This window comes from Mauremys reevesii, linkage group 9 (assembly GCF_016161935.1).
Source record: "Mauremys reevesii isolate NIE-2019 linkage group 9, ASM1616193v1, whole genome shotgun sequence".
NCBI classification, from domain to species: domain Eukaryota; kingdom Metazoa; phylum Chordata; order Testudines; family Geoemydidae; genus Mauremys; species Mauremys reevesii.
The window spans coordinates 24,074,203-24,099,697 of NC_052631.1; the positions used below are offsets into that span (position 1 = coordinate 24,074,203).

Consider the following 25,495-nt stretch of genomic DNA (forward strand, 5'->3'; position numbering starts at 1 on the left):
TTTTCTAAGAAGCAAATTGAGCCATCCCCTGTGCTTTCTCTAACATTTGGAGGGAGAGAGGTATGAGCTGACAGACATTTCTGTCCTATGATTACAGTGTGTAGTTATTTCAGTATACTAGCAATGTTCAATATTTGTATTGAGGGTTGGTTGAAAGCTTTAGTCCATAAGAACCTGCATGTCATCCACTAATTTCATGTTTCCTTCCACTAGCTGAGAGCAGCAGTTCTCAGCTTATGGGTCACAGCCTCCAAGACGCTCACCAGTTGTTGTCTTCGCGGGTCACACTCCATTTCCCATTCTTTGTCTTCCACAGAAAAGAAATTGCTCAGTCATGTGCAGCCGGTCCCTCTCAGACACGAGGAGCACCACAAACAAATGTACCCAGTGCTCACCCTGCTTCTTCTGAAGCACTGAGACCCCTGAGCAATCTTTAGGAACGCTGTTCCAAGGATTCTGTGATGCGGCTGAGAAGGAGGGGTTGGGCTGAGGGGGGCAGGATGGTCATATTATGACAAAGTTATTAACTTCAGCTTAAAATCTTGGAGCTGTTGTTCCAAACCTGTTAAACCTCCTTCTCTACTGGCATCTTGCCATGAAAGTTTAAGTGAAAATTCTTAGAAATACCAAATCTTCTACTTTTTAGCATTAAAAGTCATGGTAAGGAAGAGCCACTAAACCAGATGCTACTTCTGGTGCATAACTCTCAAAAACACTGGCGGATTATTCTATTTAACCAAGAAAATTCAATGACTGTAGAGTGCTGAGATTTTATTTCACCTTCTTGGCAAATTATATTTTTAAGACCTTGAGAAAAAACAGACACTAGCATCAAAATGAATCTCATTAACTCAGAACAGAGATTATAACTACAGTGCAAGGTTGGGCCAATTTAAGTCTCAGGATTAACCTTTGTGTCATCATGCCTACTATCTCAGACATTTCAGTTTTTGTATTTTACGTGTAAGACTCTTTATAGGTTGAACCATCAGTGCATTTAGGGTAATTTTAAAATATTTATCAAGACAAGTGCCTTGAGAATAGCCATCAAAATCTTACTCTTCTTGTGTTATAGTACTTAGAGCTAATCCAATATATTAAAAATGCAGAACTATAGAAACACAATCTTTGATATGTAGCGATTCAGAAATTATTCTAGTCACATAACTAAGAAAAAAACAGCAAGAGAGATACCAGATTAAAGTTTATGCATCTCTCAGTATAGAATTGAATCAGCTGATAATATAATTGTTTCTATCTCTGCTTATTAAAAGATGAAGAAAAAAACCCTCTATGAACCTCTACTACAACCCCAGTTTTTAACATGCTTGGCAATCTGCTCACCCTGGCTTTTCAAAATGTAAATGTTCTTCATGGATGTGATGTGTGAAGCAGTGTGCTAATAAAGTAATCATATTACAGTGGAGCTGATTTATAAAGGCTCTGTTAAAGGAAAAAATCAAATATAATAGATTAAAAGATTTTCTACGGTATGAACCAAACCAAAAAATAAAGGAAAGTGTAATACCAAAGGAGAGATGAATGCTGAATTACAAGCATGTATTTGGAATTTTTAGATTTGGATAAACATTTGCCAGTTGGATTCATTTTGTAACTGATCTAGCTGTACAACTTGCATTACGCACCCCGGTAAAGCAAAGGTAAATGTGCCTGCTTCCTCTAGGGTACTGAGTGCTCACCCAAAACTGGCGGAGGCAAAGGAAAAGACACAGGAATGTTGAAACCCTGCTAACGGTGTAGAAGGCACCTCTGTGCAGAGGGAGACTGAATAGACTTTAGGCACATGGTCAGACAGCCTCAGTCTTCTACGCAACCTGATAAATTTCTCATCTACTCAATTGATGATGATGATGGTTGAGAAAGAGAATTTTAGCAGAAGTCTCCTTCACTTTAATAATTTGACATTCTGGTTGTGTTTTCTGCTTCAGTTTTTGCATATATTTTGCTTGATATTAGTTTGGGTCTGTCCATTTTGCCTGTCTCTCTTGTCCATTTAGACTGTAAACTCTTCAGGGCAGGGACTGTCTTTTACACTGGTTTGAACAGTACCTAGCACAATGGGACCACACTTCTGATTGCATTACGGTAGCATCTAGCAGTCCTAAACAATGGTCCCCATTAAGGAAAATATGTTATTCACAATAACACATAAGCATAGGCTTAAATAGACTCATAGACTTTAAGGTCAGAAGGGACCATTATGATCATCTAGTCTGACCTCCTGCACAATGCAGGCCACAGAATCTCACCCATCCACTTCTATAACAAACTCCTAACCTATGTCTGAGTTATTGAATTCCTCAAATTGTGGTTTGAAGACCTTAAGCTGCAGAGAATCCTCCAGCAAGTGACCCGTGCCCCATGCTGCAGAGGAAGGTGAAAAAACTCCAGGGCCTCTGCTAATCTGCCCTGGAGGAAAATTCCTTCCCGACCCCAAATATGGTGATCAGTTAAACCCTGAGCATGTGGGCAAGACTCACCAGCCAGCACCCAGGAAAGAATTCTCTATAGTAACTCAGATCCCAATCCATCTAACATCCCATCACAGACCACTGGGCATACTTACCTGCTGATAATCAAAGATCAATTGCTAAATTAATTGCCAAAATTAGGCTATCCCATCATACCATCCCCTCCATAAACTTATCAAGCTTAGTCTTAAAGCCAGATATGTCTTTTGCCCCCACTACTCCCCTTGGAAGGCTGTTCCAGAACTTCACTCCTCAAATGGTCAGAAACCTTCGTCTAATTTCAAGTCTAAACTTCCTAGTGTCCAGTTTATATCCATTTGTTCTTGTGTCCACATTGGTACTAAGCTTAAATAATTCCTCTCCCTCCCTGATATTAATCCCTCTGATATATTTATAAAGAGCAATCATACCCCCCCTCAACCTTCTTTTAGTTAGGCTAAACAAGCCAAGCTCTTTGAGTCTCCTTTCATAAGACAGGTTTTCCATTCCTCGGATCATCCTAGTAGCCCGTCTCTGAACCTGTTCCAGTTTGAATTCATCCTTCTTAAACATGGGAGACCAGAACTGCACACAGTATTCCAGATGAGGTCTCACCAGTGCCTTGTACAGCGGTACTAACACCTCCTTATCTTTACTGGAAATACCTCGCCTGATGCATCCTAAAACTGCATTAGCTTTTTTAACGTCCATATCACATTGGCGGCTCATAGTCATCCTGTGATCAACCAATACTCCGAGGTCCTTCTCCTCCTTTGTTACTTCCAACTGATGTGTCCCCAATTTATAACTAAAATTCTTGTTATTAATCCCTAAATGCATGACCTCACACTTTTCACTATTAAATTTCATCCTATTACTATTACTCCAGTTTACAAGGTCATCCAGATCTTCTTATATGATATCCCAGTCCTTCTCTGTGTTAGCAATACCTCCCAGCTTTGTGTCATCCGCATGTGGAACCGTGTCAAATGCCTTACTGAAATCGAGGTAAATTAGATCCACTGCGTTTCCTTTGTCTAAAAAATCTGTTACCTTCTCAAAGAAGGAGATCAGGTTGGTATGGCACGATGTACCTTTTGTAAAACCATGTTGTATTGTGTTCCAATTACCATTGACCTCAATTTCCTTAACTACTTTCTCCTTCAACATTTTTTCCAAGACCAAATCCCATAGCAATCAATAGAACTCAAGTGTATGCTTAAGCATTGTCTTGTGTATGGACTTAAGCACATTCTTAAGTGCTTTATTGAATTGGAGCCAATACTGGCAAATAGGGACATTACTAGTGATATGCGGTACTCTGGATGGTCTAGCTGTGCTTTTAGGCTTAGTACAGCTTGCCAAAAATGCCTATCATCCTTAGAAGAAGTGTCTTATAGCCTTATTGACAAAGGTATGCATCATGCATTAATGGTGTGAACATTTTACTATCCATTCTTACCACAGGTTTATCACATATCATGTGAAACAATGGGTGGTGCAGAATAACCCTGGATAACTTCTGCTTTTGGAGATGTTTGCAAAACCATCGCCGCCATGAAATCTGTAAAAATCCAGGAAGCCCAGGAACATTTGCTTGATCTTTATAAATGCGGATGTGATACACTGACTCACCCTCTTATTTCTATGCAATACTTGGGAGTCAGAAGTAGTATCGTAATAGCTAAAAGAGAGACCAATATCATTATTATCTGAGGAGAAGAGCTCAAAGTGACTGTGGTATCTCTTCAGTGTTATAGATACATACAGACAGCATAGACCAGTGGTGGGCAGCCTGCGGCCCATGGACTGCACGCAGCCCGTCAGCTCCCATTGGTCGGGAATGGCGAACCACAGCCACTGGGAGCTGCGGGCAGCCGTGCCTGCAGACGGTCAGTGTAAACAAACTGTCTCACGGCCTGCCAGCGGATTACCCTGATGGGTTGCATGCAGCCCAGAGGCTGCAGGTTGTCCATCACTGGCATAGACCATCTACACTCAAAAAATCAGGAAGTAGGTTTCAATCACAATAGGGCACTATTAACATGACCTTGTCTACTCCAAAATTGCAGGGAAGACCGAGGGACAATGTGTAGATGTTTACATAGATTGTATCAACCTGGCAGAAGCTCTTGATAAAGCCAGCTATCCTGGTTTATGAAGACATCTGAGAAGATCTGGATGACCAGTTTGCCAAACTTTTCCAACGTCCTCATGCTGGAATGATATCAGATTCTTTTGGCTTTATGGACTGTGTTGTCAGGGGAGACCTCATTGTCCCATTGTTATTTGGACTTAAAAAAAAACAACAAATAGCAGTGTAAGATGAAATGATTCCTGGTGCAGAGTAAAGATCAAATTCTGCCAGGAAAACTTTTATGCAGTTGCATTTGTGTGTATTAAAAAGTTGCCAGAAAACCTCATTAGAGAACTACTTTTTGTGGTTGAGTGAACACATGTAAACCTCTGAGAGACAGGCCTGCAGATAATGGCATCTCATTTTGCTTGACAATTTGCATTTCAATAGCCAAGGTTCTTTTCAAATGAGATCCAAAGAAATAGTGTCAAAGCAAACATCAGGATTAATATCTCTTTCTGTGTATCGCTAGAATCTCAACATCCTTAGGTACCTGCTATAACTGCAGTCCCCTCCTGACTCTGAACAGAAAGTACTTTAGTATTACAGTCATTGATGAAGTGGCAAATATTGACAGTGATTCTGCTCTCACTTCAGTCACTGGAGTAACTTTATGGCAGTTAATGGATTTTCCTAGCATAAAGTTGCTATAATTGACAGCAGAAACATCAGATGTGGCTTCTCTCTGGTCCTGATCCTGTAAAGACTTATGCACATGCTTAAGTTTATGCACTGTGGGTAACTCCTTGACGGGGACTGCTCACAGTGCATAGAGTTAAGCATATGAGTAAGTCTTTCCAGGATTAGGGCCTGGGAGTGTTCTAATATATGAGAATTTAAGTCACCATTACAGTACTTAACTGGATGGAATCCTCTACTGGATGGAATATCAGACCTGCCCATTTGCGTGTGCAGCCCAGCAATATTTCTGCTTCCATTACTACTACAGACATGAATGTTTCCCAAGTTACTGCTAGTTTTAAATAGTGCACATAGGTCTAGGGATAGTAGATGAGACTCTGTCCCTTCCTCTCAGTTGGTGACATTTTTTGAACTTCTCACTAGCTAAGATAATTCACTTCTGTCCATATTGAGTTGGTGTCCCTAACCTCTGTTTGCCAGAAGCTGAGAATGGGAGACAGGGAATGGATCACTTGATGATTACCTGTTCTGTTCCTTCCCTCTGGGTCACCTGGCACTGGCCACTGTCAGAAGACAGGATACTGGGCTAGATGGACCTTTGGTTTGACCCAGTATGGCCGATCTTATATTATATCTACTAATATCACTGTCTATTTTCCTCCCATTATGATGCTTACAGGCACTGTTTGCACATTAAGATTTTTCCCCCCTCTACTTTCTTTCACATTTTGGCCCTATGCTGTATGGTGCTGAGTGCTTCTTGAGAAGTGGTCAGTGGGAGTCAGGGCCTTCACCATCACTTGGGAGATGCTCAGTACCTGGCAGAATTAGGCCCTTAAAGGATCTCAACCTTCCTCAAAAGATCTCCACAAAGATGAGTGTTGGTACTTGGGTCTTCTTACCTACAGACAGTGCTAGGGAGGATGAAAAGCAAATCGGCTATAGAAGTAGTAAAGTCACTGGAAATGCCAGCCAAAAGAAAGTAAATTCCTCCAGCCAATGAGAAGGAAGAGCAACAAGGCACCAAGGGAACATTTCTTTGAATCTGAACTGTGAATAGCAAATAACCTACAATACTGAGCAATCCGCCTTGTTGCCTTTGCCTGAAGCAATAATATTTAATACAGACTAGGTACAATTTGAGAAAGAAAACATCAATCTTCCTGGATTTTTTCGCTTGAAGTATGATTGATGTCTTAATTTGAAGTTGTGCAAAGCCAGTGTTTGAACCAAGTTTGGTGAAGAATGAGAAGCTTTATGGAAATATTATAGTATCATTTTTGTGAAAAAAATATGACTAACCTAACCATTTTTTCACTTCCCTTCTGTTAAGTGTAGGGTATGAAAAAAGCTACTTGTCATTATAGAAAAGAGATAACTAGGAAAATATCCTGACAAAACTCGCACTGACTTCAGTGGGGCCATTTACTTCAGTGAGGCCAGACTTATCTCTGGACCTGATTCTTCTGTCACATCTGTGTATCACAAATAACTGTTGAAAGCAATGAAGTTAATTGTAGAAAACAGGTGTGTGGAAAAATCAGATTTTTTTAAAGTAAAATGCATTTAAATATCAGTATCAATCCTTTCTCTGTATTTACTAGTATAATATTGGAACTCAAACTGTTAAAGACTCTTTTCGTGCAAATTTTCAGCTCTTAAACCAACCAGTATAGTTGTGATTATCAGTTCTCTACCATGTTCATCCTGAAAGTTAAAAGATAAAGAGCATGAGGCTTGTGGAGAGTTACCAACCCCCCTTCCCCCTCTCCCTCCCCCCCCCCCCCCCAGCTTCCCCTGTGAAAAAAAACAAAGGTCATTTTAGAATAGTGTTACTGACAGTCTTATTCATGGTTGACTGAGTTCAGTGTTTGATCACAAGAGTTTCAGCCAGACACAGGGGTCTGAAGTATATTTTGACATGTTGGTCACATACTAGAAAAAATATGTATACCAATGCTGTCATTTTTGTGCAGATGAATAATGTGACCACAGAATATTGCCTTGACATCATAAAGAAGTTTGAAGTTTCAGAAGAAAACAAGGAGCAAAATGTTCTGGGGATAGAAGGTAGAGTATCTGATTCCCAATTTATTTCCATTGCAGTAGAGTGGAAGAGTTCTAACAACATTTTCCTTGATGTGGCTTTTAATGTCTGATGACTACAACAGATTAATATGAAGGCTCAACCACATGATTTTTGGGGGGTATTTTATGGATTGAAAGATGGGAGAACAGGTTGGAATACCTGACTAGTATTGTACCACCAGCCACAATTGTACTGCAAGTGATTCCAATATCATCTTAAAACAAGAGTGCATACAAATTTGTATGGGTTCTTATTGCTAATTGTTTATTTGTGTTTGTTTATACCATAATCTGTTTTCATTGATGTAGAAAAATGGGCCAGTTGTGCTGTTACACTAGTGAAAAAACACTCTACAGTGGTCCGTTAATTTACATTCATGTAAGTGACAGCAGGGAATGCAGTGAGGCCCAGAGTATTTTCTTACAAGATTTAGAAACTTGCTCCTTTCATTTGCAAAAACAAGGCTGCAGGTGGTATATTAATTCTGAAACCAACTTAATACCATATTCAGATCTGCATGTATCAATAAATCTTTCAGAATTAGATTGAAATAATTTAAGTGCTACGGTCGGTTAATTAGCCCAGAAGGTAACTTCCATGAGCAGATTAATTTGCTTGTTGGATTCTGTAGGGACAAGAATCATCTTCTTGCTAAAGCAGAGCAAGGAAACAGGAGGCCTGGATTTACCCTCATAGTTCTGCCATAAATTCTGTTACTCTGGGCAATTCACTTAGGCTAGAATTAAGAAAACAAAACAAAGGAACAAGCTGTGGCATTTTAAACATTCGAAAACACTTCTATTCCTATTAGGTTTAGTAACACTCTCCTCACATTAATTACATTCAGGGTCTTAATAGTTTGCTGTGTCCCTTTAAAACATTTAAAATTCCATATTCTAAAGTTCGCTATTTAAACTCTAGTCTCAATTCTGATCTCAGTTACGCTGGTGTAAATCAGTAACTCCACTGATGTAGTGGAGTCACAGTGCTATGATATCAGAATCAAGCCCTCTGATTCCTTGTCAGGATATGGTAGAGACCTAGGAGCCAAATTCATACCTGGCATAAGTGATAGCTATCTTATTAATTTAAACGGGAATTGTGTCCACTTATGCTAGGGCTGGATTTAGGTCGTTTTCACATTATTGTGACCTGTTGGAACATTTCTGCAGTGTTGCATTTAGTGTGGGTTCCAACAAGGAAATGATTACCAGTACAAAATTCTGGGAGATCTCCAGGAGGTCAGGCCTGTCCCCTTGCAGGCCCAGTGCCTCCATATCTCTTTCCCCGCAGCTGCCAGGAATTTACTCTGGCTCCAGCTGTCCCGACATCTCACCTAAAGAGGGATCCCACTGGTGAAGAAGGCTCCATGGAAGAGGTAATATTATCCCAGTATCATAGGGCTGCCTGCCTGCCTGGAGCACCCTCCTGTGGCAGGCTACGGCACAACAGGCACACCTGCCTCATTTTCTCCTTCAGAGTCTTTTCCGAATAAAAATAGCCATAGCAGTTTAATTTATCATAAGAGAAAATCCTGTGCAGATAAACTATAACACAAATCCCGTAAGCACAGTCCCTAATTCCCCAGCATAGTCCAGACGGTACATGCTACACACCAAGCATGGCTTCAGCATCTCTCATCATGGGATCTCTCACCGTGCTCCAGCTCTCCAGTGCAACTTTGACATCTCTCACCACACTCCCAGGCCTCAGCCCCTCAGGCTTCAGCTTTCTGGCTCAGAGAGCCAGCCGGCATCACCCTCTCCTGCTCTCAGCCTTCAGCCCTCTCCAGCCATGGCTCTGTGGTTCAGCAGGGGCCAGCAGCTAGCCCCTCCACTGGCTTCCTAACTCTCAGCCCTTTCAGCCTTTCGAGCTCAGGAGTGTCAGTGCACTAGCCTCTCTGCTCAGTGAGGGCCTGCAAAGTTTTCCACTCCCTGCAGACTGTCTCTCTCAGGCAGCTCTCACCTGCCCCGTCCCTGTCCTCTGCTCCTCAAGTCTGTGCACTCAAGCAGGCCTGACTCACCAGCTCTCCTCCTATTTACATGGCCCAGGTGCTGCCATGGCTCTTAATTACCCTAAGTGGGAACACCTATTTGGGCACAAGGTGCGCTGGATCAGTTTCATTTCCAGGCGATGACCATCCTATGACACTCAGGATATATCACTCTTGTTCTATAATCTTGGGCCAGTAGAAAGACAATGTGCATCCCCTCAATGCCTCATACCCCCAACACGAGGCTCCCGTTCCCTCCCTTACATCAAGCCAGTCATTTCCCCATTCCTCCAAATGGATCCTTCACCTGCAGGAATACTCTCCTGGGTCTTTGGAAAGAGGGATGTGTCTGCAGAGGCAACTGACATCTCTTCCTCCACTGCACAACGCATCCCAAGGAGTCAGGAAATATCAGCTTGCTGAGGGTCACATCTGTGCAGGGCAGTTTTTAATGACAGCGAGTCATTGTTTGGGTACAAAGTACCTGATTGTTTGCAGTGGTATTTAGATTAAGATAAATAATTTTTAATCTTATCAAATAATTTGAAAAAGGAATTCTGTAAATTCTAATGGAAACAATGATAAGATGTTTTGTTCTGTTTGTTATTGGAATGTTTTTGTTTGAACTGCAAGAGACAGTGTTAGCATACAGCACTTGCCTAAGTGTGTGTATCAGATTTGGCCCAGAGAAACTCGCCAAGATTTCAAAGAATTTTTACACACAGATTTCCATCATATGCTCCTTAAGGGCATGAAGGAAACATCTGATGTGAACACAGACTTGCTAATGGGATTGTAGATCTATGCTTTTCTTAGTCTTGCCATGTTGCTGCCATTCATTATTTAAGCTTTCATATTTTACCACTTTAATCCAAATTTCTGCCCCCGCTATTCTTTGTTAATAGATTTCTTCTGAATCCCTTAGCTCAGTGCCATTGCTGTCCAAACGCTGCTGGTTTGGATAGGCATGGATTTGTAAACCCATTACTACATTGTTCTGTTTTGTAGTTTGTTTAATATTTTTTGAGAATCAACAGTGAATGTGATGCTGTAGAGACCAGGAGAAAATGATGGACTTGTCTGGCATAAATGGTCAGAACTCCCATTGACTTTAGCAGGTGTAACTCCTGTTGATGCTAGCAATGAATTTGGTCTATGCCCTCGCCCAAAGGAGCTTGCAAAAGAAATAGACAAACCATAGATGGTAGTTCAGATACTCAGGATGGTGGATTCATCTCACATAACACAGCAGTTCTTGGGTGGCAGATTAACACTGACAGGCTTTAGCATAAATAGTATCTATTTTATCAACCTGTGTATTCTAGTAAAGTTAATCTGTTCAGGTACACTGCACTCTTGAAAAACTGTTTCTTTTTGTTCAAAGGTTTCACCAGCTTCATGCGCAGTTCTGCTTGTGATATATTTAACCCATTACATTCTGAAGTCCACCAGGATATGGATCAGCCCCTTTGTAACTACTATATTGCTTCATCTCACAATACATACCTGACAGGAGACCAACTTCTATCTCAGTCCAAAGTGGAGATGTATGCCCGGGTGTTGCAGGATGGTTGTCGATGTGTTGAAGGTATTTTTAATGTTTTTTGTTTGGGTGTGAAGCTCTGTAAAGTCTGACAGACATTTCTCTTAAGTTTTAAGTTTGACACTGAATGTGCAAATTAATTTGCTCATATTTTACTTCACTATCTTCTTCACTGCTTTGGTAAGTTTTATTTGTTAGCAATCTTAACAAGTAATGTTTGCCATTGAGATGAGTGTCTCATACTAACACAGCATAGGCACTGCTGGTTTCTCCTCTGGGGTCCTGCATTAAGTGGCTCACCTTAACATTGGCTCTAATAACATTTTCTATGTCTTCCCCATTGTTCTCTTTCCTCCTGTTGTTTTTAGTAATATCTGTCATAGCCCAATAACCTGGTGTTTCTGTATGAAACATCTCTGAGACTAAGTTGGTGGAGTTTGAAGTCAAACTCAAATTAATAACATCAAAATCACTGGAGTTACTCCGGGGATAAATTTGGCCGTCTGAGTTTAATTATAAGAATCTCAGTCATTCTAGAAACTCGGTGTTCGGATTTACTCATCAGTTAGTAACAGCATTCTCAGATAGACTAGAACATGTTAAGAACAAACACTGGGAGAACATAGGCTCTGCAATAGTTGATTAGACCATTTGTCCAGCTAGTGCAACAGCACTGTGCTTCCAGAAGTGACCTGTGAAGGTGGGGGAAAAAACCAAACAATTGTGCAACACTGTACATAGTGGAAATGAATCCTCTCTGACCTCTGCAGTTGATAACGTACACTTGGAAGCATAAGATACTGGGATATGTGCGACAATAGCAATTCTCACCCTATATTTTAAGATAAAGAAGAACTGCCTTTAAAAGCTTTAGTAGCCTTTAATGCAGGGGTGGGCAAACTTTTTGGCAATAAGCTTATCTTTCTGCATTATAATGAGGCTAATACTCAGAATTAAAAAAAACAACCTCCCCACCCTGTAAAACCCTGTGTATTATAATTGAGACCCATGAACAGATCTGGTAAGTTACAGTTGTGAAACTGTATTTGCAAAGACCTAATAGAGCTGTTCTACACATGACTGGATCGATAAACCAATCTATAAATACATTTATGATTAAACTGGTTTTCCTGCCCACTCATGTAGTGTATATGATAACTCTATTAACTTTTTTGCAACTTAAGTAATTACTTATGATTTTTTATTTCTAATTTGCGTATGATTTGCTATTACATTTTCTAGTCTCGTTTCTGAAATAAAATAATCTAAAATACTTTTTCATGAATGAAATCTGATTCATGAGTGATAGTAGATTGAGCATCACTATGGTAATCAGAATGTTTTGGTACTCAGAAATGTTTCACATATTCATACACAGTATGGAGATGGTATGATATATAAACTAGAGTAGCAGAGTGAAAATTGATTTGTATTTCCCCACAAATAAAATAATCATATTCTGAGAGCAGATAATTGAGAAGATAACCATCTTTGATAGCATATAGAAAGCCTTTCCCCCCAGCCTTAATTCACATCAGTGGTCCTATTGAGCTGAGTAGAATTTACTGGCGGGAGTACACTGGACTTCTCACACAAATAAGGACTACTGATGTGAGTTAGCTTTTGCAAGGTCAGGCCCTTACGGCTGAATGTTCTTACACAGGCTTTATTCTGGTTCTGATGGCAGCAGATCCTTGTAATTATACTTGAAGGGAATATTAATTTATCACAGTGTTTGTATAATAGAGATTGGTCTTCAGTTGTTTGCCATTGTGTTTTGTATAGTTTGTACAAAATACAATATGAAAGCATTAGTTTATTACTCAGGATTCATGTCTGATTTACATGAGCACATAAAACATTCCTCTCCCCTTCAGAAGAAAATTTAAAATTTTTTATAAGACACTGGATATTTTTTCATTGATAGGTTTTTTGTCTTGACAGTTGACTGCTGGGATGGTCCAGATGGAGAGCCAGTAGTGCACCATGGTTATACCTTTACTTCCAAAATACTCTTCAGAGATGTGGTAGAAGCTATCAATAAAAATGCCTTTGTCAAAAATGCGTAAGTGCAATGCAGGTTCTGAGCGTTAAGCAATATACTTCTCTTGTGTAGTAAATCTTATATGGAAATATTGTATCTCAATGTAAATTTCTTCCTTCAAACACACAGTGAATCTGATTATTTTCTCTATTGTTAACTTTGATTTATCTCTTAACAGTGTGAACATTTTATCTTCCCATTAATCAATGCCCAGGCTACAGAAGATCTTTTATAAATCACCAACTCAATAGTTTTTTTGTTTTGTATATGGAGATAGTCATAACTGTACAATTTCAGAGTTGTTTTGGTCCACTTTTAAGAAGAATTTTTCACTGATTTCCAGTGGGGAATTCTGCTTAAAAATTAGTGGCATAACGTTGCTTTCAGGGACAAGTGTCCTCAATTTCAGTGACAGATTTGCCTGAAAAAGGACAAAGTTTTCTAAAATCTTTGTAGTAAAAAAATCCAGAAAGTTCAAGGGTAAAGATGGTATCATTCTTCTCATTATTTATCCCATTGTGTCTCAGGATTATAGAATATACCATATTATTAAAATCAACCATGATACTACCACACCTACTGTAAGCACAACATGATACATTGAGAATGAAGGCTAGATCATTCCTTCCACCAAGATAAAAACTTTGGAAGCGGGGCAGAGAAGATTGAGAACTCCATGGGATGAACCTATAGAGCTTTTAAACACTTCCCTTAAATACTTGGTGAGAGGCTGTAGAGTGGCTGGTCCAGTGATTAGGGCACTAGAGAAGGACCATTAGAGAAGACCGGTCGAGTGATTAGGGCACTAGCTGAGAACTTGGAAGAACCAGGTTCATATCCCTGCTCCAACACAGACTCCTATTCTCCTTGTGAGGGCTCTGAGAGCTGCAGAGGGGGAGTTAAGCTGTTCATGGCAACAGTATTGCTTTGCATACTAAGTTTCAGAGCCCTAAGAGGGGAATGTGGTCTGTAGATCACTTGATCTTATAACTCCTCCTCCACACAGAACAGGGAGCCTGTGTAATGGCCTCAGAGAGGAGATGGCAGACTATTGGGTCTGAGATCTGTGCCTGTATTCCTGTGGATCTTGGCTTTATAGACCTTCCCATGTCTATTCTGACATCATCTTGATTTTTACCCTCACACCAAATGGAGCTGGAAAGTTGGTAGCGTTTTCCACATGGGTTTTCCTTTCATACCTGTTTTTCTTAGGAAGGGAAGGTAACTAGCTATACGCACAGAGAACTGCCTGTGTGCATCTGTCTGTAGGGCAGAAGGCTAAAGCCAATCAAACAACTGATGCACATTGAAAAACAATGGGAGAGGAGAAATTTTCACCCACACATGGTCTTACAAAGAGTGTCATGGGGTCCTTACTCTTTAGAGGACCTTGACCCACAAACAAACAACATGGATCTACACTGGCTGTTTTTAGAAATCAGGGCCTGCCTTATAGCTCTTGAGACCCCAATTGACTTCAACCATGGTGCAAAGGGTGTTTGTCAGGGCAGAATTTGGCTCTTTTTGTCTTTATTAATGAGATAAAAATATAGAGCAACATTCTATCTGCAATTACACCAGTTTAAAGTGACTGTTAACAGTAAGTGACTGTTAACTTCAGTGGAATGACTTTGGATTTGCATCACTGTACCCAGATGCAGAATTTGGTCCAGATGGTGTAGGGTTCAATGAAACTATGTGTCCCTCTGAGTTTATTCATTAGTTTTCAACCTTTTTTCTTTGGCAGACCCCTAACCATTTTTGAATGGAGGTGCAGACACTTTTGGAAATCTTAGACATAGTCTGTGGACCCCCAGGGGTCTGCGGAGCATAGGCTGAAAACTACTGCATTAGTGTGGTAGGGTGCTCAGAGAGCCGGGCAGCTGAGTGGTTAGCATACCCAACTTCCAGCCTCTTGTCTCTTTGTCAAAGCAGTAGATGTGCCTGCTCCTGATGCTAAGCCAGGAATTTTCTGCTTTCTACCCACACCTGGGGCTTGGCCCTGAAGTGGGGAGGGTGAAAGAGGGGGTCCCAGCACAGGGCACTGTGGGAAGCAACACTGGCAGGATCCTCCCTGCAGCAAGTCCAGTGCTCTGGGCTGCTTCTTATCTATATGTCCCTTCAGTTTGAGGTAGGCCCCTAGAGTCCAAACAGTCACTCTTTTAACAGAGAAGTCCAAAGGAGCAGAGCCTTGGAGGATGTGGTGGTTAGAAAACGCTCTGCCTGAGGGCCTTACCCGCTCTGTGATCCCATCTCAGACTCAACCCTCCATCTGGCTTATTGGAGAAGAACTGTCCTGCAGCCTACCCACCACCATTTGCCTGGCCTTCTGAGCTCCTTTTAACTTGCTCCTGCAGTCCCGAAGGGGTAGTGTTACCTGGGCCCAGTATTGCCTTTCAACCCCATTGGGCCCAGTGTGGGGTTTGTACACCTCATCACAGTCAGTCAGTTTTCATGCTTTCTTCAAGGAGATATGATTGTAATAATATGATGAAAAACACCATTTTAAAAACAAAATGGCTGCTACAGAGACTGGAAGAGCAAGATGAATGTAAAACAACCTACTTTCTAAGTTGCATTATGACTGCCTGGTCATATATCTTGAAAAGCTCTTATGATATCATCTGGGGGGTTTGCTTTTGTTTTAGGTTTCCGTTGATACTGTCTATTGAGAATCACTGTAGTATCCAGCAGCAAAAGAAGATTGCTCAGTACCTCAAGGAAATATTCAGTGACAAACTGGACTTGTCATCTGTAATCGCTGGAGATTCCAAGCAGCTTCCTAGCCCTCAAAGTTTGAAAGGCAAAATCCTAGTGAAGGTAATTTGCTACCAGTATTATGTACAAAATGTAATAGTCAGTATATTATACTTATCATCTTAGCTCTTGTCCCCTCAGGCCCTAAGAACCCAATTACCAATGACACAAGAATCAGAACAGATATAATTAGCTGGGTTTTGATCTTGTGTTTCTTTTCACACAGACATTAAAACAGGTTTTATTTCAGACTTAGCAAGTATCCTGAGATACTTTTTGTAAAGTGATATTACCAGGCTATATTAAATATAATAATAATAATAATAATAATAAAATACATAAATAATTTGTACATATGTATTATCTCATCTGAAGATCTCAAAGCATTTTACATCTTTTTATTACTTACACTTGCAGTAGCCCTATGAGGTAGGAGCAATATTATTATACCCCTATTTATAGCTGGGGAATATGGGCACCAAGGAATCAATGGCAAAGTCAAGAATAGAATCCAAGGTCCTTGATTCCCATTCCCCTGATCTAACCTCTATCTAATCTATTTGATCTGTGGTTTTTCTAAGGTGTCTTGACAGTGGTGCTAAGCACCAGTCCACATTCTCTCCTTACAGTGTATTCTTTGGGCACAATATAGAAAAGAGTGAGAAATAATTTCAAATTTATGAGAAGAAAAGCATTCTTTCCCTTCTCTTCTCACCTTCCTGCTGCTAAGAGCAACGGTTCATCAGATAAAAGCGTTTTTTCATGGTTCGTCAGTTGTGGCTATGTAAGTGAGAAGAATGCTTCAGAGAAGAGCTAAAGAACAAGGGAAAAGTGCCAGTGTTGTGTATGAAATGAATAATTTGAACTTTTCAGTATAAACAGATCCTTTCTGGAAGGAATTTCAGAGAACTAGATGAAAATAATGAAGAAAAGATGAAAAAGCTAGATAGTACTTTGAGAGGATGATTAATATGTATTTACCTTATAAGACTGCCTCTTTTTAATTTAATTTAGCATGGTGAGGACACTTCATTCTCTGTAAACACAGAATTAGCTGTCTAGGCATGGAGTTGATGCGGCCAGCATTGCAAAGTGACAAAGGCTGTTTTCCTCATCATTGTAGACTGTTGTCTGATTTCACAAAATACTGTATCTGCTATACCATCTATCACTCATGTCAGCCAGCCACTTGAGAAAACACAAACTTTTGTTACTTTTGAATCAGCAGCTTTTGGGGAAGTAAGAAACCAGTTCCACACTTCCCTGCCATTATTTGTACTCCATTTATGCATTTGTTCATCCTTCCACCCTGAACAACATGTAGTGTTACTGGATTGTTCAGACACTGAGCCTGATTCTCCCTTCACTTAGGGCTTATCCACACAAACACCTAGTTTGTGGCAGGCTGGGATATAAAGTTACCCCATGCTGGCCTGCCGCATCCTAAGTGTCCAATGTACCCTGCTGTTGCGAACTAACAGTTCTGAAGTGCACTTTGATCTATCCCATTTTGAAACAGTGTCCAAGTAGACAAGCTCTTAGGTCAGTGTAAATCAGGAGTGGCTCCACTTTCAGTGGAATTATAAAGGTGTAAGTCAGCGGTGAATTGGACCCCCTGACTTGCAGAATAGTACTATCCATTCAAAAAAATGCAGTGTCAATCTCCTGTTTATCTCACGGTATAAATCTCATGGAGAACAATCTAGTTTATGGTGGTATCTGGCATTGACAAATGTAGAGAGCCTAATCAGTGGTGAAGATAAGCACACATCACAGCATATAAGTTTAATTTCCTAGATATTAACTGGCATCTTGATTTTTATTCCTCATCAGACCTTCTATTAATACACTGCTAGGTATCTACAGATCTGCACTTGCAATGTGAGTGATCACATAGGAAAATTCAGGAAGATTTATTGTTCTGTTTACCATTGATCCTTCAAGCCTTGTATCCTGTCACCAGAAGTAGCCAACAAATGCTGCATCCATATTCCACCACACTAGCCAGCTGTTCAAAGCTAGACATGAGCTTGGGGGATATTTCTTCCTGACCCAAGTTGCCTTGCAGCAATGAATTAGCCACTAATTTCAGCCTGCTGACTACACTCCAAACTATACATGCAGTATTTCTATAGGCTTTCCTGCTTCCCTCACACTAACTGCCAAATGCAATCAAGTTCCCTTGTGTCTTCAGTTCCCCTGCTTCTGATGCAGAGTGTCAGCCTTATTGTCTGATTTTATAACGGAACAGCCTGCTGGAGGTGAGCATGAAACAGCTGAGTCTAGTTATACAAAGACATTCTGACAAAAAGGCTGCTCTAGAGATGGGAGAACGGCCATTTTTTTTTAAAACTTCAGTATAGAAAGTTCTTTGAATCCTGAAGCTGACAGTGAATTCTGCCAGTCAAAAATTAGACTTCCCAGAGGGTTTTGTTAACCCTACCTTTGAAGCAATTATCTCTTGTTGCAGAAATTGAGCGTGACATACTGAACTTAAGAAAGCTGAGGGCCTTAGAGGTTAAGAACACAGCATCTTTATAATTGTGCCCTTTGGATGCCTCATATAGCTATCTGTCTATATGCTCATTTCATCCTAAGTATTCTGATGGGTGGAAAATATTGCATTCTAAGAGTTAAGCATGTAAACTATGGAGCCAAGTATTACTATTCTTGATCAGTGGAGAATAGAAAATTGAGTAATGCACAATACACGTTTGGGCTCTACTATTTTTAATACATGATAACTGAAAAATAAACTGAATCTAAAAGTACTCGTGGGACATGTACTGTCTTACATAAAGTCATTTTACTGCTAGAGTCTGGACCAGCACATGGCTCAGCATTTATGCTCACTGGCAGTATAATGATGCTTCAGTGTCTAAATGATTTAAGGTATTCATTTAAAAGAGTTGCAGCAATATTCATTGCACAGCTGTCAAAAGCAGGCAAGAGGCAGATTTGCCTGTAGAGTTGCTCAAGTTACTTGGAGAGGAATTCTTAAATTTTTCATATTACAAATGGCAGCACTTTTTTCATTTGAACTTACTGCTAGGAAGGATTCTTTTTATTTTTTTTTAGTGTTTTTTCAGCATTTCAAACTTCTTTAAGAATAGAGATGTGATGTTACCAAGACTCCAGATATCACAGACAACCTACAGCTAAGCAATTCAGTACTGGGGGACTTAACTTTAAAATATTTGTTTTACATCACTCCAATGATAGCATCCGAGTTGGCAACTGCATGGTGTAATGAAAGGTAATAGGAAACATCAAAACATTAAATAGGTAGGATTTTCAAAATTCAAGGGGAGTTGGCACCTAGTTCCATTAGGTGCTTTGAAAATCCCACCCAATATAGTTAGTACCTGTTACTATTGCACAGAGAGACTGGTCTAGACTCATGGCATAGTCTAAATCCATTGATGTCCATAGCAAGACTCCCATTAAGTTCAGTGGGCTTAGGATCTGGCCCTTGTGAAGGGCGATGATTATGAAGAACCTGTCCAAACTGAGATCAGAACCACATTGCCTACAGTTGTGTTTGAACGTTGTGTTTATTATTATTAGCAAGGGTCTGAGGTCTTGTCCACACTAGGGTTATTTCTCTAAAATGTCCTACCACTTCACCTCCACCTGTGATATCAGTAGTGACAGCTCTGGTGTAAACATGGTGCTGGAAGCTGACAGTATCTTAAGTATCATACTATCTAGACCTGCTCTGAGCAAATGCTCTTGGCATTGGCTGGCTATATCTCATTAAGCAGATACTTTGCCTATACTGTCCCATTAACCAGCAGTCATTTTCTTGAGGATAAACTGGTTCCCTGGGAGGTATCTGTCAAAGCCGAAATGAAAAATTCTGAAACCAAATGTTCATGATCACAACTTGAAATAATGTATTCGCCCGTCAGACCTTATTTGGAACTAGGAACATGAACAAGAATTTTAGCCTGCATTCTCCCCAGTAACTAACACTAGCAACTTCTCCATATATTATACATATTTTTGTGCTAATTTTTAGGGAAAGAAGCTACCATATAACCTTGGAGCTGATGCTGAAGAAGGGGAGGTTTCTGATGAAGACAGTGCTGATGAAATTGAAGATGATTGCAAGTTAAAGCTCTGTTATGTAAGTGTATAACAATTATATGGCACAATTTGCTTTCTCAATCCTGTGTTCCTTACACACCCCAAACTCCCATTTAATATTATTACTTATAGATTAAAATTTTTTAATTTGGATGCCTAAAGTCACGCACCTGAATCCATATGTAAGCACCAAAGTGGTCTGAATTTCACAGTTCTAAACCATTCTTTTATTATTTCTTAGCCTTTTGTCTGTTTTCTCTTCTTTTTTTGTTGCCTTTAACCCCAGACTCTTTACTTGCTCTCTTTTTAAAGATTTAACCCTGGTCTATTTTCTTTTAATTTTATTTTTAGCCATTTCCATATTTGTTGCTACCTAACATAAACAGTTGTGCAGTGCTGATGCATGCTATGCAACAGGTGTTCAGCCCAGCAGCAGCCACAGTTCACTAATTGAAAACTTTGAACAAGAAAGAAGATATTATACAGTATGGTACAAATAGAAGCGGCCAAATTCAGATTTCGCATCAGCAGATGTAACTCCATTGATCTCAAGTTTGAATTTGGCCCAGCGAGCTTGTTTTTTTATTACATCCCCACTGACTCTTATCATTTTAATTTATACTGACTGTTTTAATTACACACACAGTTTTCATTCATATTTAATGTTTTTATTGCGGACACACATCCCCATGTAGTTCTCAGTTATATTAAATATTTTGCAATAGCTTTTTAAACAGACTTTTGTTCTGTTTTTCTTTATCATTTACATCTGCTGTTGGGAGTTAAACATTTCTCAGGCTGACTTGGGAATCACTTTGCAGATTGAGGTACTATAGATTCCCTTCTGAACTAGCTTAGAGAAAGCAGATGTTCACGCCACTTCTTCTCTTTAATTCTATGCACAGGCACCACCTACATGTCAAGTAATCAGCAAAGTCTTCTCTAGGATTCATGTACATTGCATAAGACAGATAAATGCAGTGATACTTAACACTGAGAGAGAAGATGTGATTCATTTCATTTTTACAAAGCCTTAGGCTTTCCAATTACTTTGTGGTCAGAATGTAGTGTGATGCTATTTGAGCCATATGGTCTACAAAACAACCTCATGTAGAAATACAATTTTGATTTGGATCCATGAAGCAAGAGGCAAAGACCACTCGTTCAGTGACCCAAGAAGTTATATTCCCTCCGTATTTCTTGCAGATTTGAACTTTTTTATATTTAGTAACAAAAAACTAAGCTACAGTGAAGGCTGCTAAATGCAATTTAGGTCCCCGATTCTCAAAGCCTTTAGGCTGTGCTTAATTTTAAGCACCTGTCTAAATCTTTGCAGGATCGGGTTGAAGCGAAGAGATGCCATTGAACACAACTATAAATATAACCCCAAGGTAAGGTTAGATAACCATGTGACGTTGCAGTCTATATAATTTTATAAAAATATGCTAATGAGTGAATATAATGTAACTGGAATATGCTTCATGCAAAAGGTCTCTTGTAAGGTATCCTTACAAAGCTTATAATCTACTGAGTGTGATCATCCTATTTGTATCTGAAACTAGGAATCTGAAATATTACTCTGAGGGCCTATTGTACTTATGCAAAGTGTGGGCCATTAATGGTGGTTTGGAATCTTGATGAGTCCCATTGACCAGGACAATTGTCTGCAGATGGGTGTGTTTTACCTGTAAGTCTTCCTGTATACGTGTGTGCTGACAAGTGGGCAATGAAGTCTTGCAGTGACATGTGATCATGTCACCTGAACTGGAATCCATCTTTAACATTGTGTCTTTCCATTGAAAAGAAGGGGGTGGGAACCCAGAGAGGAACAAAGGATTCCCACCTTATGCAAAAGATATAGAAAGGGGTCGAACAGAACAAAGGTTGGAGAGGAACCATCATGAAGAATCCCCTAGCTACCACTTGAGCTGGAACAAGAACTGTACCGGGGAAAGAATTGTGCCCAAGCATGGAAGGGGTCCAGTCTGGGGAAAAAACTTACTAAAGCATTTCTGAGGCTGAGATTATCTGTATTCAGTTTGATTAGACATAGATTTGCGCATTTTATTTTATTTTGCTTGGTGACTTACTTTGTTCTGTCTGTTACTACTTGGAACCACTTAAATCCTACTTTCTGTATTTAATAAAATCACTTTTTATTTATTAATTAACTCAGAGTATGTATTAATACCTGGGGGAGCAAACAACTGTGCATATATCAGTGTTATAGAGGGTGAACAATTTATGAGTTTACCCTGTATAAGTTTTGTACAGGGTAAAACGGATTTGTGTGGTTTAGACTCCATTGGGAGTTGGGCATCTGAGTGTTAAAGACAAGAACACTTCTGTTAGCTGCTTTCAGGTAAACCTGCAGCTTTGGGGCAAGTAATTCAGACCTTGGGTCTGTGTTGGAGCAGACGGGAGTATCTGGCTCAGCAAGACAGGGTGCTGGGGCCCCGAGCTGGCAGGGAAAGCAGGAGCAGAGGTAGTCTTGGCACATTGGGTGGCAGCTCCCAAGGGAGTTTCTGTGATCCAACCCGTCACAAAGGTTAGATAACCAATGGTGACCACAACTTTAACTCCCCATTCATGCACCCACACCATCGAACAGAAACATTCTCAGTGACTGGCAGAGGCTCTACTAGCTTACCCTGGGTACCCTCCTCCATCATATAGAATTATCTTAAAGGGAGAACTGCACTGCCAGGGAATGGGTGCCCTTAGACCCAACAGGGAGGCACAGGGCTTCCTTGTGGGTGGCCCTGTGTCTGCCACACAACTGGAGCATCTGCAGGATTTGGTAGTAGGCTCTCACTTTCTTCCATGGGGATGAAATCTCCCTCCCCCTCAGCAGAGGAATGAAGAGTGAATTCCACTCTATGTGAGGCCCTTATTATTTACACCAAAAGTTCTGCTAAACATTTTTTGTTCTGTGTTTGTAAAGCATCTAGCACAATCAGGCCCATAGGTGCTATCACAATACAAATGACTATTATTAATAATAAAAATGCCTCATCTGTGTTCCATCAAGAAAGAGTTATAATAATGCACTTAGAGTTTTACATTTTCAAACGGCGGTGGCAACACATCAGCTGTATAGTCCTCACTACATCTCAGAGAGGGTAGGTAAGTGATACGATTGTTCCCATATAGGGAAACTGACACTGAGGTGCAAAATTCTGAGGTGATCTAAATGGTGACCTAAGTCAACATAACTTACACATCAAAGGACTAAAGGGAAAAATGTGGCAGGGAAAGAAGCCAATAGGAAGAAGCATACTAAAGCTTTTTCCATCATCCTATTTGTACTTGGAAAGGGTATGAGGAAATGTTTAGAACATCAATAGTTTGCTTGGATGGAAGCATCCATACTGCTCCATTTGGGTTACTCAAATAGGATTGGCGTGTCTGAATGTATTTTAACAGGATTTGTTTATTCATTTCAGAGTAATGGTACAACTGAACACCAGATGGAATCTTTTATAAGAAAGAAACTTGAATCACTGATAAAAGAATCTCAAATCCGGGACAAAGAAGACCCTGACAGTTTCACCGTGAAAGCGCTGTTAAAGGCGACACATGAGGGCTTAAATGTAAACCTGAAACAGGTATGAGCATTCTTTTTCCTTCCTTGTGTTATGACAAATGCAGTAATATTAATAGCAATATTCATTGCAGATTTGGCATGTAATAAAAGCTAATGGTAATATTTTATAAACAACCCTTTAAACGTTATTTTATCTAAAATAAGAGCTTGGAACAGTTATTTAAAAAATGTTAAGAGAGGATTCTGGACCTGTCAGATGTGAAGGGTATATATTAATCTGTATTAATAAAGACACTATAGCAACTATAGGCACTGGAAGGGATTTGCCAGCATGGACTCATACTTAGATAAAGTTCACTAGTCACTGAAACTGCACATGGGTCAAAAGGTCCATGCTAATGGGTCCCATCACATCATCAGGGCCTTTGGCATAAATTGTGTCCTGTATGGGGAAAGATAAGGGTAAGTGAAGCCTGGTGACAGAATGTGAGTGAAGCAGGAGCTTCAGATGTGCTCTCACTAGTATGTGTCACACTGAGAGAAGATTCTCATCCTGATTACCTGGGTATAAATCTGGAGTAACTCTGTTTAAGTGAGTGGCATCATTCTGGATTACCATAGGCGTAACTGGTCTAATCAGTTCTTTCTTCCAAACTTTGGGAATATAAGAGAGTGTGACCTCATAAATTAAATAAAACACAAACAGTTACAAAATTAATGTAGTTTTATGATTGTGTCTTTATTTGCTTACTGTAGCTTGAAACTTATAGTAAATGATGCTAACACTTTCCACTTCCATAGCTCCTTCAGTCTGAAGATCTCAACGTACTTCACCCACAATAATTGATTAAATCTCAAGGTGAAGTAAGCAGCTAACCATTTTATACATAGGTAAACTGAAAAACAGAGAGGTTAGACGAGTTGCTAAAAGTGACAGAAAGTCAGTGGCGGAGCTGAGAAATAGATCTCTGGAGTCCTTACTTCCATTTCTATTTAGCCATGTTCCCTCCAGTACTGTAGGGCAGATTGTAAAAAACATTTCAAAGGGTTTAATTCTGAATCACTGAAATCAATGGGATCAGAATCAAGAGAACTTGATTGTGTAAATGTTAAGCCATGTATTTCTGCACTGAATTTTAAACGTTGTCTGAACGTTCAAGCATACATGACAAGGGGGTGACTCACCACTGCGGGGAATTAGTGCTGAGCCCTCTGCTGGTGGTGTCTCGCCCACTGTCACCTCTGTTCCTGGATCCATGTCACTCCCAGGACTCTAGCATCCTCTTCATGATACTGCCCTCCGGATGTGCCACACTCCATGTTGCCCCCTTCCAGGGGAACTGCAGTCTGCTGTCCAGCCACTTCCTTCAGTGCCAAGCGCAGGCTACTGTTTAGCTACTTCCCCAGTGGTGAGGAGCAGGGGGGAGGGACCCGGGCCCACCCACTATTCCAGATCCCGGCCCAGGGACCCTATAAATAGCAGCCACTTACTGCATCCCCTCCAACTCCTCTGTGGATCTCCCTGGGCCACTTCCCCACAGTCCCAGCACCCTCTTTGCTCTAACTTCAGGGCCTCAGCCTGCAGCACCAGCCTACAGCACTGCTATGTCCAGGGTTCTTGCTGCCCTCAGCTTGCAAGGCAGCCAGTCTACCACCCTCCTCAAGCTCTAGGGAATGACTGACCTCTGTCCTGCGGCTCTTCTTATATGGACCCTGTTTGGCTGCTCCTCATAGTCCTCTCCAATTGGCTGTCTCCTGCACAGCATCACTAGAGTCTTCTCTAATTGGCTGCCTGTTGTGCAGCCTCCCTAGAGTTCTCTCCAATTGGCTGCCTGTTGCGCAGCTTCCCTAGGGTTCTATTAACCCTTTATGGGCTAGTGTGGGGGCAGACGCCCCATCACAGCATATTACAGTGGGTTAGTAACCAGTGGTACTTTCTTAGGGCCTGATCTTGTAAACACTTACTAATGGGCATAGCATTTACTGCTGTGAGTAGCCCATTGATTGCCCCCTAGATCCTTTAGGCCTAGCACAGTCCCTCCCTCTCTGCAGCCCACTGTCTTTCCCCAGACCTCCGCTACCAGGAGGCTCGATAAGGAGCACCTGCCTAAAGCTGAGCATCATTCTGGCGGGTTTATACTGCCCAGCCTGCTTACTTCTCTGAGAGGGAGGGAAGCTTTGAT

At 40.6% G+C, this 25,495-nt stretch overlaps 1 protein-coding gene across 1 annotated transcript in view; it reads left to right on the plus strand.

The window, feature by feature from the left end:
* Positions 1–25,495, plus strand: part of PLCH1 (phospholipase C eta 1) — a 106,980-nt gene that overhangs the window by 51,337 nt on the left and 30,148 nt on the right. Inside the window, exons 6-11 of the mRNA XM_039487276.1 lie at positions 7,227–7,320; positions 10,717–10,920; positions 12,820–12,940; positions 15,568–15,739; positions 19,698–19,805; positions 23,212–23,373. Coding sequence (XP_039343210.1) covers positions 7,227–7,320; positions 10,717–10,920; positions 12,820–12,940; positions 15,568–15,739; positions 19,698–19,805; positions 23,212–23,373 — 861 coding nt within the window. The remainder of the gene's footprint in view (positions 1–7,226; positions 7,321–10,716; positions 10,921–12,819; positions 12,941–15,567; positions 15,740–19,697; positions 19,806–23,211; positions 23,374–25,495) is intronic.